Below are 12,718 nucleotides of genomic sequence, written 5' to 3' on the forward strand. Positions count from 1 at the left end.
ATCCTGAAACTACTTCTCACATCTCATCTTTTCAGGCCCAGAAACAGGCAGGGTCGCCCAAACCCTCTTTTTGCGCGGGCTGTGTTACGAGTATTTGGCCCAAAAGCCAATTCCCGCTTTTATCTAACATTCTGTGTCTTCTTTCCTTAAACGGTATCCCTTCGCGTCCCAATTCTCTCTTGAGTTCCTTGCCCGCCAGGTGCCTTTCAAGCCTCCACCTGGCCAATCTCTGAGTTTTATCCAATCAGAGAGAGCCCCGCCAGGAAGGCGGAGCAGGAGAAGACCTCGTGACGCCCATCCCAGGGCTGAGCTCGGCCGGCGTCACGTGACTCCAGTCCACGCCTCTCACCCGCCCCTGCCTGGCCCCGCCCCGCGAGGCACCGCCTTTCAGCTGGCTCTTGCTGATTGGTCGCTGCTCGCGCGGTCTCCTGGGTGACGGGAACGCTCTGGCTTTCTCGGAGGAGACTGGGTGCGCCTGCGCACTTAAAAGATCGCGCGGCCGCTGGAGCTTTGAGATGAAGGTAAATAACTTACAGATCCCCGGGGGGCAGGAGGACGCGACCGCTGACCCTTCCGCGTCGTTCTGAGGAGAGTGCCTGTGCCCCCTTCCCTCCTCTCGGGTGCGGCAGGAGTGGGATTACCAGGGAGGGAGAAGGCGGGAGCCCAGTCCAAGACCGCGGGGAAAGGAAAGAAAACGGGAGCGGGCGGAGAGGGAGGCCTCTGGTTTCTGGGACGGCGGGTGGAGGAGAGGGGCGGGCAGAGGGACCCCGCCGCGGCCGGAAATGGGCAGCCGGGATCTGAAGACGCCCGGGCTCCGCTTGGCTGGCGGAGAGGACGGGTCGTGTGGCGCGTTCGGAGGATGACCCGATCCGGGGTCGCGAGGGCTTCGTGTTTTTGAGGGTGAACGCTCTGGCAAGCCCAGCCCTAAAAAGAATGCGAGGCCTCCGGCAGAATGACCTGGAGTTGGGTCCCGTTTACAGATCAGCTGGTAGCGAGTTTACCTTGTTCACTGAGAAATCGGCACCCTCAGGCGTCCCACGCGCGGCGTCCCCGCGCGCCCTGGTCTCTGCCCGCCGCTCGTTCACCCTTGCGATTTTCCACAGCAGTAGCCCCCTGCCCTGCGCTGGCGGAGAAGCGAAAAGATCAATTTAAAAATTCAAGTTTAAGGACATCCTTAAACTTGTAGGGGTTCCGGAGCAATGTAGTCATAAAGTTGCAAAAGGAAGATCCTTCTAAATATCCTTTTTTTCTCGTGGGTGACTTCGTGCTCAACACACCTGTGTGCACCTGCGATTATAGCACACCTCTGCTTCCAGTATTCTTAGTGATTATAACACACTTGCTTTCAATAGATGGACATTTCATTTAATGGATGTTTTTTCTGATGTTTACTTTGAGCACTGAAAGTGTTGCCCCTCACTCTCAAGGCTTCTATATCTAAACTTCATGTGCCTAGAGATAGCTGTCATCGTTGTCTATAATTTAACCTGATACTGGGGCTGGCATTGTAGAGCAGCAAGTTAAGCCACCTGTGACTCTGGCATCCCATATGAGCGCCCCTTGGAGGCCCAGCTGCTCCGCTTCCAATTCAGCTCCCTGCTAATGTACCTGGGAAAGCAGCAGAAGCTGGCCCAAATGCTTGGGCCTCTGCCACCCCCACCCCCTGATAAAAATAACTTAGTACTAAAATCTGAATTTCTCTGAGTTCATGTTACTAAATATTCTAAATTAGCAATGTCTGGTACAATGTGAGTCAATGTAATTTCAAATTTTTAGAGGCCACATTAAATTTTTAAGAAACAGGTGAAACTGGGCCTGACCTTGTGGCCTAATGGGTTAAGCCTGCAACAACAGCATCCCATATGGGCGCTAGTTGGAATCTCTGCTGTTCCACTTGCAATCCAGCTCCCTACTAATAATGTACCTGGGAGAGCAGTGTAAGCCCCTGAATCCACGTGGGAGACCTGGATGAAGCTCCTGGCCTCAGCCTGGCCAGCCATGGTGGTTGTGGTTATTTGGAGGAGTAAACCAGAGGATGGAAAATACCCCTCTCTGCGTTTCCCTGTCTCTCTGTAACTCTTTCAAGTAAATAAATCTTAGAAAAAAGGTACAATTAATATATTTCCTTACCCAATGTATCTAAAATGTTGTTTCAACATTATGACATGTATAATAACATATCAACATAAAAATTATCAATGGCATCGCTTGTGTTCTTTTTATCATAGCCTTTGAGATCTGATTTGTATTTTATATTCATAGGACATCTAAATTTGGATTACCCATTTTTTTTTTTTTTGAAGATTAATTTGTTTATTTGAAAGGCAGAGTTAAAGAGAGAGAGAGAGAAAGAGGTCTTTCATCCGCTGGTTCACTCCCCAATTGGCTGCAGTGGCTGAAGCTGGTCTGATCTGAAGCCAGCTTCTTCTGGGTCTCACACAGGTTCAGGGACCCAAGGACTTGGGCCATCTTCTGCTTTCCCAGGCCATAGCAGAGAGCTGGATCAGAAGAGGAGCAGTTGGGACTCGAACCGGCACCCATATGGGATGCCAGCACTCAGATGGTGGCTTTACGTGCTACACCACAGTGCTCGACTGTGATTACCCATAGTCCTCAGTAGCCACATGTGGTTTGTGGCTTCCATACTCATGACCACAATTCTAGATTATGTAAATAAAAAGATTTGTAAAAAAATAATATTCTGCCCATTCACATTAAACACTTAATGGAGATAAAAATTTAACTCAAGGGTAAAGGGAGAAATCATTTTGAAAGCATATAGGCCGGCGTCGCGGCTCACTAGGCTAATCCTCCGCCTAGCGGCGCCGGCACCCCAGGTTCTAGTCCAGTCCGGGCGCCGGATTCTGTCCCGGTTGCCCCTCTTCCAGGCCAGCTCTCTGCTGTGGCCCGGGAGTGCAGTGGAGGATGGCCCAAGTGCTTGGGCCCTGCACCCCATGGGAGACCAGGAAAAGCACCTGGCTCTTGGCTCCTGCCATCGGATCAGCGCGGTGCGCTGGCCGCGGCGGCCATTGGTGAGTGAACCAATGGCAAAAGGAAGACCTTTCTCTCTGTCTCTCTCTCACTGTCCACTCTGCCTGTCAAAAAAAAAATATATATATATAGATCTTTTATATTTAAATCTAGATTTTTTAAATAGCAATTTTGTTCAATTTAATCCCTCACATCCATGCCATGGGTAATTAATTAAATCGAGTTTAAATTACTTTAATCTTCAACATGTATAAAACAAAAAATTATGGTTTTTTACAATTAACATTCAGAAACCAAAGAAAACATTCAAAAGCCAAGTTTTGTAATTAAAGGTCTCCTGTATGTTGAGGCATATCTATATAGTGTAACCCAGTTGGTTGGTTTTGCTTTATTGTTAATGTCTTTTGGATAAACTCTGACATAAGTCTTTGACATCCTGGGTTCTGTTTCATGATTATGTTCTGACACCTTTTCTGCCCAACCTTTGATTGTGTTTTGAAAATATAAAAATTGTATTTGTTTTATAGCGTGTCTTCTCACTGCAAGAAAAGGCTTGGCACGGCACACCAATACAGTTTACCTGGCAAAAAACATCTGGCAACTACCTTGCAGTATCAGGGTAAGAAACCAATGAACGTTTAAAGTAACAGTTGTGTGCCTGCTTACCATGCCTTCTGTTCATGAGTTGAGTGGTTGTGTGACACTTGTATACGGGAAGAGGAATTCTGTTCATCTCCATTAACATCACTGTTCATAGAGCTTTTCCAAGGTAATAGCTTTTTGGATCCAAATTATGATCATGAGAGAACTTGAATGACACCTTAATTTTTATATACATAGATTAAATAAAAGAAATATTTAAATATATGTTTATATTCTAATTGCTTTTAGAGCTGATCATATCGTGAAAATCTTTGATCGCCATGGTCAAAAAAGAAGTGAAATTAACTTACCTGGGTAAGTACAGAAGTTGATCAAAAACTTCAAGTTTTTTTGCCTAAAATATATTTTTAAAGTATTAAGATTATAATTAGATGAAGCTTTATAATTTGCAAAGTGATGTTTTAATGCTGTGAGTTGTAATGAAATATGTAGACATATAGCATATGAGTTAGAGTTTATAATCATCTGTATGTTCACAGGGAAACTTTAAGGTGGGATTGTCAGTCCATATGGAATACTTCTTATGTAATTATGAACAATCTTAAGTGTATATATAGACACAGAGAACAATAAAGCTTTTATATGTTGAATGTCCCTTTTCTAAAATACTTGAGATCAGAAGTGTTTCAGATTTGGAAATATTTGCATGAACTTTTCCAGTTCTTCCTATTCTGAAAGTTCAAAATCTGAAAATTTTAGAGTATTTCATATTTTTGGATCAGTGATCCAAAATATGTATCCACTTAGTCTTTTCAGTATAAAAAAGTATTGAAGAATAGATAATTCCTACATACTTTTTTTTTAAAAGATTGATTGATTTATTTGAAAAGCAGAGTTAGAGAGAGGTAGAGGCAAAGAGAAAGAGTCTTCCATCCGTTTGTTCACTCTCCAAATGGCTGCAATGGCCAGAGCTGGGCTGATCCGAAACCAGGAGCCAGGAGCTTCTTCCAGGCCTCCCACATGGGTGCAGGGGCCCAAGCACTTGGGCCATCTTCCACTGCTTTCTCAGGCATTTGCAGAGCTGGATCGGAAGAGGAGCAGCCCATACTCGAACTAGCGCCCATACGGGATGCCAGCACTGCAGGCAACGACTTTATCTGCTATACTGTAGCGCTGGCCCCATATTACATACTTCTTAAAGGATGAAGACTTTGTTTTATCCATTTTCAAGAAATCATCCTAGATTAAGCATTACTTAAACAGTTTAAATGATTAATGATTCATTGTAATCATTACTGTGTTATGCTACTGATAGTTGTTATCAAGATACATAGTATGTCTCACTATGGCCTATGCTGCTGTGCCATCTAAATTCATATCTGCTTTCTATAGTTTATTGGCCATTTTTGCAATTGTTGTTTTACTAATCTCCATTTCTCACAGCCTTTTCCCACTCACTACTGTGCCCTGTCCACATAATGCTACCACATTGGCATTGTCCATGCCCTTAAGTGTTGCTTCTGGTTTCTACATTCTTGGAAGCAGGGGTCAAAATAGCTGTATAGTAATTATGTCCATAATAAGAGAACACTCGGTAAAGAACTTCTTTGAGTTCTTTGAGTGAGCTTTATTGTATGATCTCTGTGACATCTATTTGAGTTGCATAATGGCCTCATTTCCTCTGAATTCTTTTGCTGTTATCATAATAGTTGAATTTACTAACAAAGGCTCTCCAAATAAATAAAATTCTATATTTAATTGGCAGGTGATTGTATCGACAGTTTGAAAGCTATCTTCTTCCATACTCCCGGCATCTCTGAGTATATTAGAAACAGTTAAGATCCCAGAATGTGTGACTGGCCTTGTGGCATGGTGGGTTAAGCCATTGCCTGTGATACGGTCCCATATGGGTGCTGGTTCATATCCTAGCTGTTCAACTTCCAGTCCAGCTCCCCGCTAATGACTTGGGAAAGCAACAAAAGATGGGCCAGCTGTTTGGGCCCTTGCCAGCCATGTGAGAGACCAAGATGAAACTCCTGGCTTCAGCCATCTGGGAAGGGAACCAGTTGATAGATTTCTCTCTCTCTCCCTCTCTCTCTCTCTCTCCCTCCCTCTCTCCCTCTCATTCATATGTGTTCTATGTCTCTCTTGTCTGCTTCACCCTCCCCCTGCCCCCATAACTCTTTCAAGTAAATAAGTAATCTTTAAATAAAAATCCCAAAACATATTGTAAAAGTTTGAAGAATAAAATAATTTTCAAGTTTCTTAAATATAAGTCAGGATGGCTTAGCCACTATACCCAAGAGGAATCTCAAAATGAAAAATAGCGAGAATTGAAAATGAATCTTGTTGTGAATGGAATGGGAGAGGGAGTGGGAAAGGGGAGGGGTGCGGGTGGGAGAGAAGTTATGGGGGAGGGGAGCCATTGTAATCCATAAGCTGTACTTTGGAAATTTATATTCATGAAATAAAAGTTAAAAAAAATACTATAAACAAGCTAAAAGGCCATGAAGAGTGGAACAAATAAATTGAGACATACAAGGGGACTTCAAAAAATCCATGGAAAAAAGAACTAAAAGATGTTTTAGGGGAAAAAAATGAAAAATAGTATTAGACAATATCTCTTTTTAAAGGATTTAAGAATTTTTAAAGTTTCTAAATTCTGAACATTTGGGGATAGTCTTAAAGAACACAACTTATATTAAAGCATTTCCTGTTTCTAACTATGTCATAACCTTAATCAAGTTGCTTTTTGTTCTGTGACAACATAAAATGAAAATAACATTTCATGCCATTTCAGAATTCAATCTTTGCCTTGTTTGCAATCCTACATCTAGCCAGTCCTGATCTATTTCATACCAGTTTTTCTAGATCTAACTTCATTTCTTATTAGTACCTTCTTTTCCTCTCTATAAATGTGAAATAACCTTTAAAAACTGAATTGTAAAAATTAACTGTTGATTCCAGATCATTTCAGTTGCATGTTGGTTGAATCATTTGTGGTTGCACTTGATGAGTTTGTTTTACCAAAAGGTCAGGTTCTTTACAGGATTCAAGAAAGCTTGGTAACTTACTAGGTATAATTATATTTAAAACAATATATGAAAATGGTATTAAAAAGAGAAGTCAAATTTTTTTTATCCCTTCCACAACATAAAATTGAAGTTAGTATTATCCAAGAGCAATATTTGGTTGGATTTCTCATTGTACAGAGTTTTTAACCTGTAGATCAAATGGTCTTTTTGTAGACGACAGTCACAAATAGGTGACTATTTAAGTTTCTTTCCCCTACTTAATAAAATGCATAGTGATGCCTTGCCTTCCTTTCTCGAAGAAACTGTGTTGCTATGGATTGGGATAGAGATGGGGATATCCTAGCAGTGATTGCTGAGAAATCTAGTTGCATTTACCTCTGGGACGCCAACACAGAAAAAACCAGCCAGTTGGACAGTGGCATGAGGTAAGGATAACTCTTTTATTTTTAAAATCTTCACTTAGAAACAAGATTATCTGTAGGTTTGATGCTAACAATAATTACTGCTTTCATTTGTAAAGATGGACTGATGAGTTATCAAAGAAAAAACTCATTATTACTACTGTTATAAATAATCCTTCCTCTTGCTCAACTAATTGCAATAGAATTGGTATAATTGTGACAGAAGTAGCTTCTAAAAAGTTGGTTTCAATGGAATACACTAGAAAGTGCAAAGATGAGACAGAATACGGGAGAATCTGGTGATGACCCTGGCTGTAGGGATGGCTGGAGCTAGGAGTTCCAATGATGCAGTCTAGACTCTGACTCTCTCAGCTCTTCTTTTGCCTTTATTGACTTCATTCTAACCCAGTTAGCTGTTGACTTATGTTGTTCTGCCTAGCCAGTCATACCAGGGAAAACATGGCCCTTAAATTGCTAGTATTCATTCAGCTCCTCAAACTCTCTCTTAGTGGAGGAAGCAGGGCCATAGAGTTGACAGCCCCGCCACGTGAAGGGCGGGGCAGTTCCCAAGTGGAAGAAATCTTGGCCCACAGAAGAAACCACAGATCTTTACTACACTGGACACTATTTTATGAAATGGAAAAGAGCAGTTTGTCAGTTTGTAAAACTAAAACTTTTCCATTTGACCTTGGACAAGTTGCTTAAAGCTAATGTCTTCATCTGTATGATATGAATATACCAACATATCCACCTCATGGCTTCGTGGAAGAGACCACACCCTTAAGAGATTAGACCATACATTGTTGGCTTATTTGCTAAAGCATAGCTAAACCCAGAGGCAGCAAGGTGGTGGTGCAGAGCAGAACCCAGTCTAACCCTAGTGCAGCGTCCTTGACCCTCCAAGGTAACTCTTGAGAGATGTAGAAGATGCCGTCTGCCAAAATAACATCTTACTGGGTCTGAAAACCTTCAATTCTTGCCCTATTCCTTTACACTTCAGTTTCACATCACTTTTTAGAAAGCATTTATACACTTTCTGTGCTTCCAATCCAAGGAGATTTTCACAGACAGCAAATACTCTATTTTACAAAATCCGGCATCATTGAGGCCACATCTTTACCCAGAGAAAAATGCATAAATAATCCCCAGAAGTTTGTGACTGGCATGTCTGTGCTGCCAGCTGTGTGTCCTCCACACAGACCATTTCCCTATAGCATGTCAGGGTTCTTGTGATACTGAGAGGAGTGCCATGGCCGGGCATAATCATGAAAGAATGCTGGATGTTAATATACTTGTCATTAGGAAAAAAGTAAGGGTGTTTTATGGTAGTTATTAATATTTAATGTCAAAAGGTATGCTTGGTACTATTGGATTTTTAATTAAAGGTCAATCTGTTATATTAAGATGGTTAATAAGCAAATCTTTGAATATCAACTTTTAAACTTAATTTACCCTCCACCTCGGCCCTCCCGGCGGCCCCCGAGGCAGGCACCTACCTCGGGGTGGGAGCGGCGGCGTGGAGGGCGCGCCTTGGGAGGCCCACGGGGCCCTGCTTTGGCGGGGGGGAAAAAAAAATAAAATAACTTAATTTACAAACAATACTATTAAACAGTTTAGGTTCCATTTATAAATTTTGTCTGAATTGATTCTTTTGGGTACATTAAGTACCTTAAATAGTACATAAGACATATCCAAATGTAATCATTATAAAACTCAATATAGTACCACTTAACTAAAATGATATTAACACAGTGGTTTGAATTTGTCATTTTTCCTGGGTGTGTTTTTATACTTCCTTTGATTGATAGTGGTATTTACTTTGATCCTTCCTGTACTCACAGCAATAGCCATTTAGTTGTGTAACTGGTATACAGCAATCTTCCCAGAGAAAACCCTATTTACAATATCTGGTTCATCAAACAATTCCTTTGACTGGGTCATGGGACATGGCTGCTTCTCCCAAGGTGGTTCAAACCTGAATACCAGTCATCCTACTCAGGGTTTATAAATTGTCCTTCAGTTGTCTTATTAACAACTCTCTTTTAAGCCTGTGCCTTTCACATTAGTTGCAATTTTTTTATAGTCTGTGTGTTTCTATAGAAAAATGTATTTAAGTTTTGTTTGGCCAGGGAAACATGTGACTCTTATACATTTATACATGTATACGTATATACATGTTTACATCTTATACTCTGATCTGTTGCATTATAGGGAACTTACATCTGCATTATTATAATTTGTAGGGTCTTCTAGAGGCCTTATCTCCTAAGAGAAGAGGGGTGGAGTCTTGTTCAGTTGTTCTTTTTGTTCCTTGATCATCTCAGATCACACTCTTTAACTCTCTGTGTGCTGGTCGTGTGACCATTGGTGCTGATAAACCACTGAATGAACTAGTGTTGTGACAGGACTCTTAATTATAGTTGACTACTCTTGCCTATCAGACCTGTTCTTGTTACACAGTGCCTTGCTATTCTGGTACTATCTAGCTCATTCATGATGCTTTTCGTCCGTGTTTTCTGAGAAACAGACTCAAAGGCAGAATTAACTGTATAAGATATTCACCATAGGAGATGCTATGAGAGCACACCAGAGGGGAAGCAGAAGAGATTGGAAGCATTGCCAGCCAGACCCTGGGGCATGTCTGACCCTTGTGAAAGAAAAAGGGAAGGAAGAAAGTTGGGGTAGGAACATCTTAGACAATAGCACAGTGCTAGGAGAGTTCAGCTGGGCCCATGGCGAGGGAGTCTTTGAGCCAAATTACCTGTCAGAGGAGTTCTTCAGCTCCAGGAAATGGACATCAGCAGAATCCTGCTGTGCTCAGCCTTTGGGAGAGGCCAGCCAACGGGGAAGGCAGAGGCCAGCTCATTGAGGTGAGAGTCCAGTGCCTAGCAGCTGGGTCCCTTCGGCTGTTATACTCTCTGCAGGCAGAGTTCTGAGACTCATGTTATCACAGCCGCCACACCTTCGTAAACAGATGAAGAAAATGCATGTGTATCTTTTATAAAATGCATTATTTAATAGGAAAATCTATCAACCTTCTATATTATTCCCTTACTAAAATTAATTTTGTAATTGAATATTGCACCTTGTATTCTCCTAATATTACAGCTAACTTTTCATATACCTCAAATTAATTTTTCTCTGCCAATATCATCATGGCTTCACAGCCATTCACAGACTGTGTTTCGATTATATAAATTATATCAATTAATATGTGATTTGTTACTGTTTAGATTCCCCTAGTTAACCAGAGGCGGATGCTTTAAACGTAGTCCTTTGTTCTTTTATTTGCTAAAACACAGATAGCTAGATGCCACCTCACACTGTCATGCAGTAGTTCTGGGATGGATCTGAGAACTGGCATTACTAGTAAGTCCCAAGGTGTTGCTGCAGGTCCTACAGGGTCAAATTTTAAGAATCACTGTTCTAGACCTTTTGTGATTTTCTTTCTCAAGAAATGGGGTGAGTGGCTTTTCCTTTTTGTAGATAATCATAACCCTTGGTTCCTGGAATGCACCAAAGAACTGGCAGTGGACAAAAGTGCTTTCTGCCTGCTTCCAAGCTACTCTTCATATTCAGAGCTGGAAAAAATAGCTTTTTTAAAATTTATTTTTAACTTATTATAAAATTTTTAATTTACATAAGGTGAACAAATTGCATATATTTCATATTTACAGATTTGGGAGATTAGCTTCTTTTCAAGGTCATGAGTTCTCAGTGATTTTTCCAGTTTAATTGGATGCTGCTCTTTTGAAGCATGAAATTTTAAAATTTTGATTCATTAAGATTTTTGCTGCAGGGCGGTTTCTGTGGTGTAGGAGGTAAGCCGCCACCTGGGATGCCTGCCTCCCATACCCAAGTGCCTTGGTTCAAGTCCTGCCTGACTTCCAACCCAGCTTCTTGCTGATGTACACCTTGGGAGGCAGCAAGTGGTGGATTAAGTACTTGGATCACTGGCACCCACACAGGAAACCCCAATGGAGTTTCTGACTGCTGGCTTCAGCCGGACCAACTCCAACTATTGTGGGCATTTGGGGATTCAACCAGTGGATAGAAGGTTGGTATTCTCCTTCTCTCTCTGCTTTTCGAATAAAACTTTAAAAAATTGTGGGCCACATTTAGAGTTAAAACTATCAGTAGGCAAAAAAAGATCTTGCCCTAAGTCATCTCCTGGAAGTTGAAATTCCATCATAATGGAAGTCTGTATTCATTATACATTTGTATAATTTTTTAAATTAATTTTCTAAAATTTTTTAATTTTAATTATTTTAATTTTAATTTTTTGATTTTAATTTAATTTTTAATTAATTTTTTAAAAAATATTTATTTATTTGAGAGGTAGAGTTACAGAGAGAGAGGGAGAGACAGAGGGAAAGGTTTTCTTTCCATCTGCTGTTCACTCCTCAAATGGCCACAATAGTTGGTGCCGAGCCAATCTGAAGCCAGGAGCTAGGAGTTTCTTCTGTATCTCCAATGGGAGTTTAGGGGCCCAAGCACGTGAGTCATCTTCCACTGCTTTCCCAGGCCATAGCAGAGAGCTGGATTGGAAGAGGAACAACTGGGACATGAACTGGTGCCCCAAGGGGTGCCGGTGCCACAGGCAAATACTGCTATGGCTCCTTGAGTCTAATTGACCTTAAGATCACCTTACAGCCTTTCCAGAATGTCTTTAACACTTAGTTTCTGTCCTGAGCTTTGTTATGTTGTACTTGAACTTTTTTTTTTAAAGTCTTTTTATTTATTAGAAAGGCAGAGTTACAGAAAGAGTGTTAGAGACAAAGAAAGATCTTCAGCTGGTTCACTTCCCAAATGGCCGTGACTGGTCAGGGCTGAAGCCACAAGCCTGGAACTCTCTCCAGGTCTTCCATATAGGTGGCAGGGGCACAAGTACTTGGACCATCTTCCACTGCTTTTCCAGGTGCATTAGCAGGGAGCTGGATCAGAAATGGAGCACCTGGGACTCAAACTGGTCCATCCATCATATGGATGCCGACATTGCAGACAGCAGATAAACCCAGTGCACCACAATTCTGGCTGCCTCTGCTTGATCTTAATAGGGAATTAGGAGTAGGCATTTGGTACAGTGGTTAAGACACTACTTAGGGACAGCTGCGTTTCATATTGGAGCATCTAAGTTGGAGTCCTAATGCCATTTCTGATTCCAACTTCCTGTTAATGTGCACCCTGGGAGGCAGCAGGTGATGGCTAAGATAATCAGGTCCCTACCACCCATGTGAGAGACCCAAATTGAGTCGTAGGATCCTGGCTTTGGCCTGGTCCAGCCCTGACTGTTGCAAGCATCTGGGAAGTGAACCAGCATATGGAAGATCATCCTCTTTCTCTCTCTCCCTCCTTGCCCCCTCCCCCCTCCCCCTTCCCTTCTCTTCTCTCCCTCCCTCCCTCTTTCTATCAGTTAAATAAAAATATAAAAAAAGTAATTAAAATAATTCATAAAGTACTTTTTATCATAACTGTTTAGAAGTTCTGATTGTGAAATGTTTAGTAATTTATATCTTAATGTTACAGGGATCAAATGTCTTTCCTTCTTTGGTCAAAAATTGGAAGTTTCCTGGCTGTTGGAACTAATAAAGGAAATTTGCTTATTTATAATCGTCAGACATCCCGAAAGATTCCTGTCCTTGGTATGTTACAGCTGAAAACACTGCTGAATATATGGATGCTTTACCT

At 41.5% G+C, this 12,718-nt stretch overlaps 1 protein-coding gene across 2 annotated transcripts in view; it reads left to right on the plus strand.

The window, feature by feature from the left end:
- Positions 1–428: 428 nt before the first annotated feature.
- The window catches only part of WDR19 (WD repeat domain 19), an 89,796-nt gene continuing 77,506 nt past the window's right edge, over positions 429–12,718 (plus strand). Inside the window, exons 1-5 of one of the 2 annotated variants that reach the window (XM_008275097.4) lie at positions 429–521; positions 3,519–3,610; positions 3,883–3,948; positions 6,929–7,054; positions 12,557–12,672. In XM_008275097.4, the coding sequence (XP_008273319.1) occupies positions 516–521; positions 3,519–3,610; positions 3,883–3,948; positions 6,929–7,054; positions 12,557–12,672 (406 nt within the window). In that variant the 5' untranslated portion in view covers positions 429–515. Of the gene's footprint in view, positions 621–3,518; positions 3,611–3,882; positions 3,949–6,928; positions 7,055–12,556; positions 12,673–12,718 lie in introns of both variants that reach the window. The other variant, XM_051842452.2, reaches the window with a different exon arrangement.

This window comes from Oryctolagus cuniculus, chromosome 2 (genome assembly GCF_964237555.1).
Source record: "Oryctolagus cuniculus chromosome 2, mOryCun1.1, whole genome shotgun sequence".
Lineage (NCBI taxonomy): Eukaryota > Metazoa > Chordata > Mammalia > Lagomorpha > Leporidae > Oryctolagus > Oryctolagus cuniculus.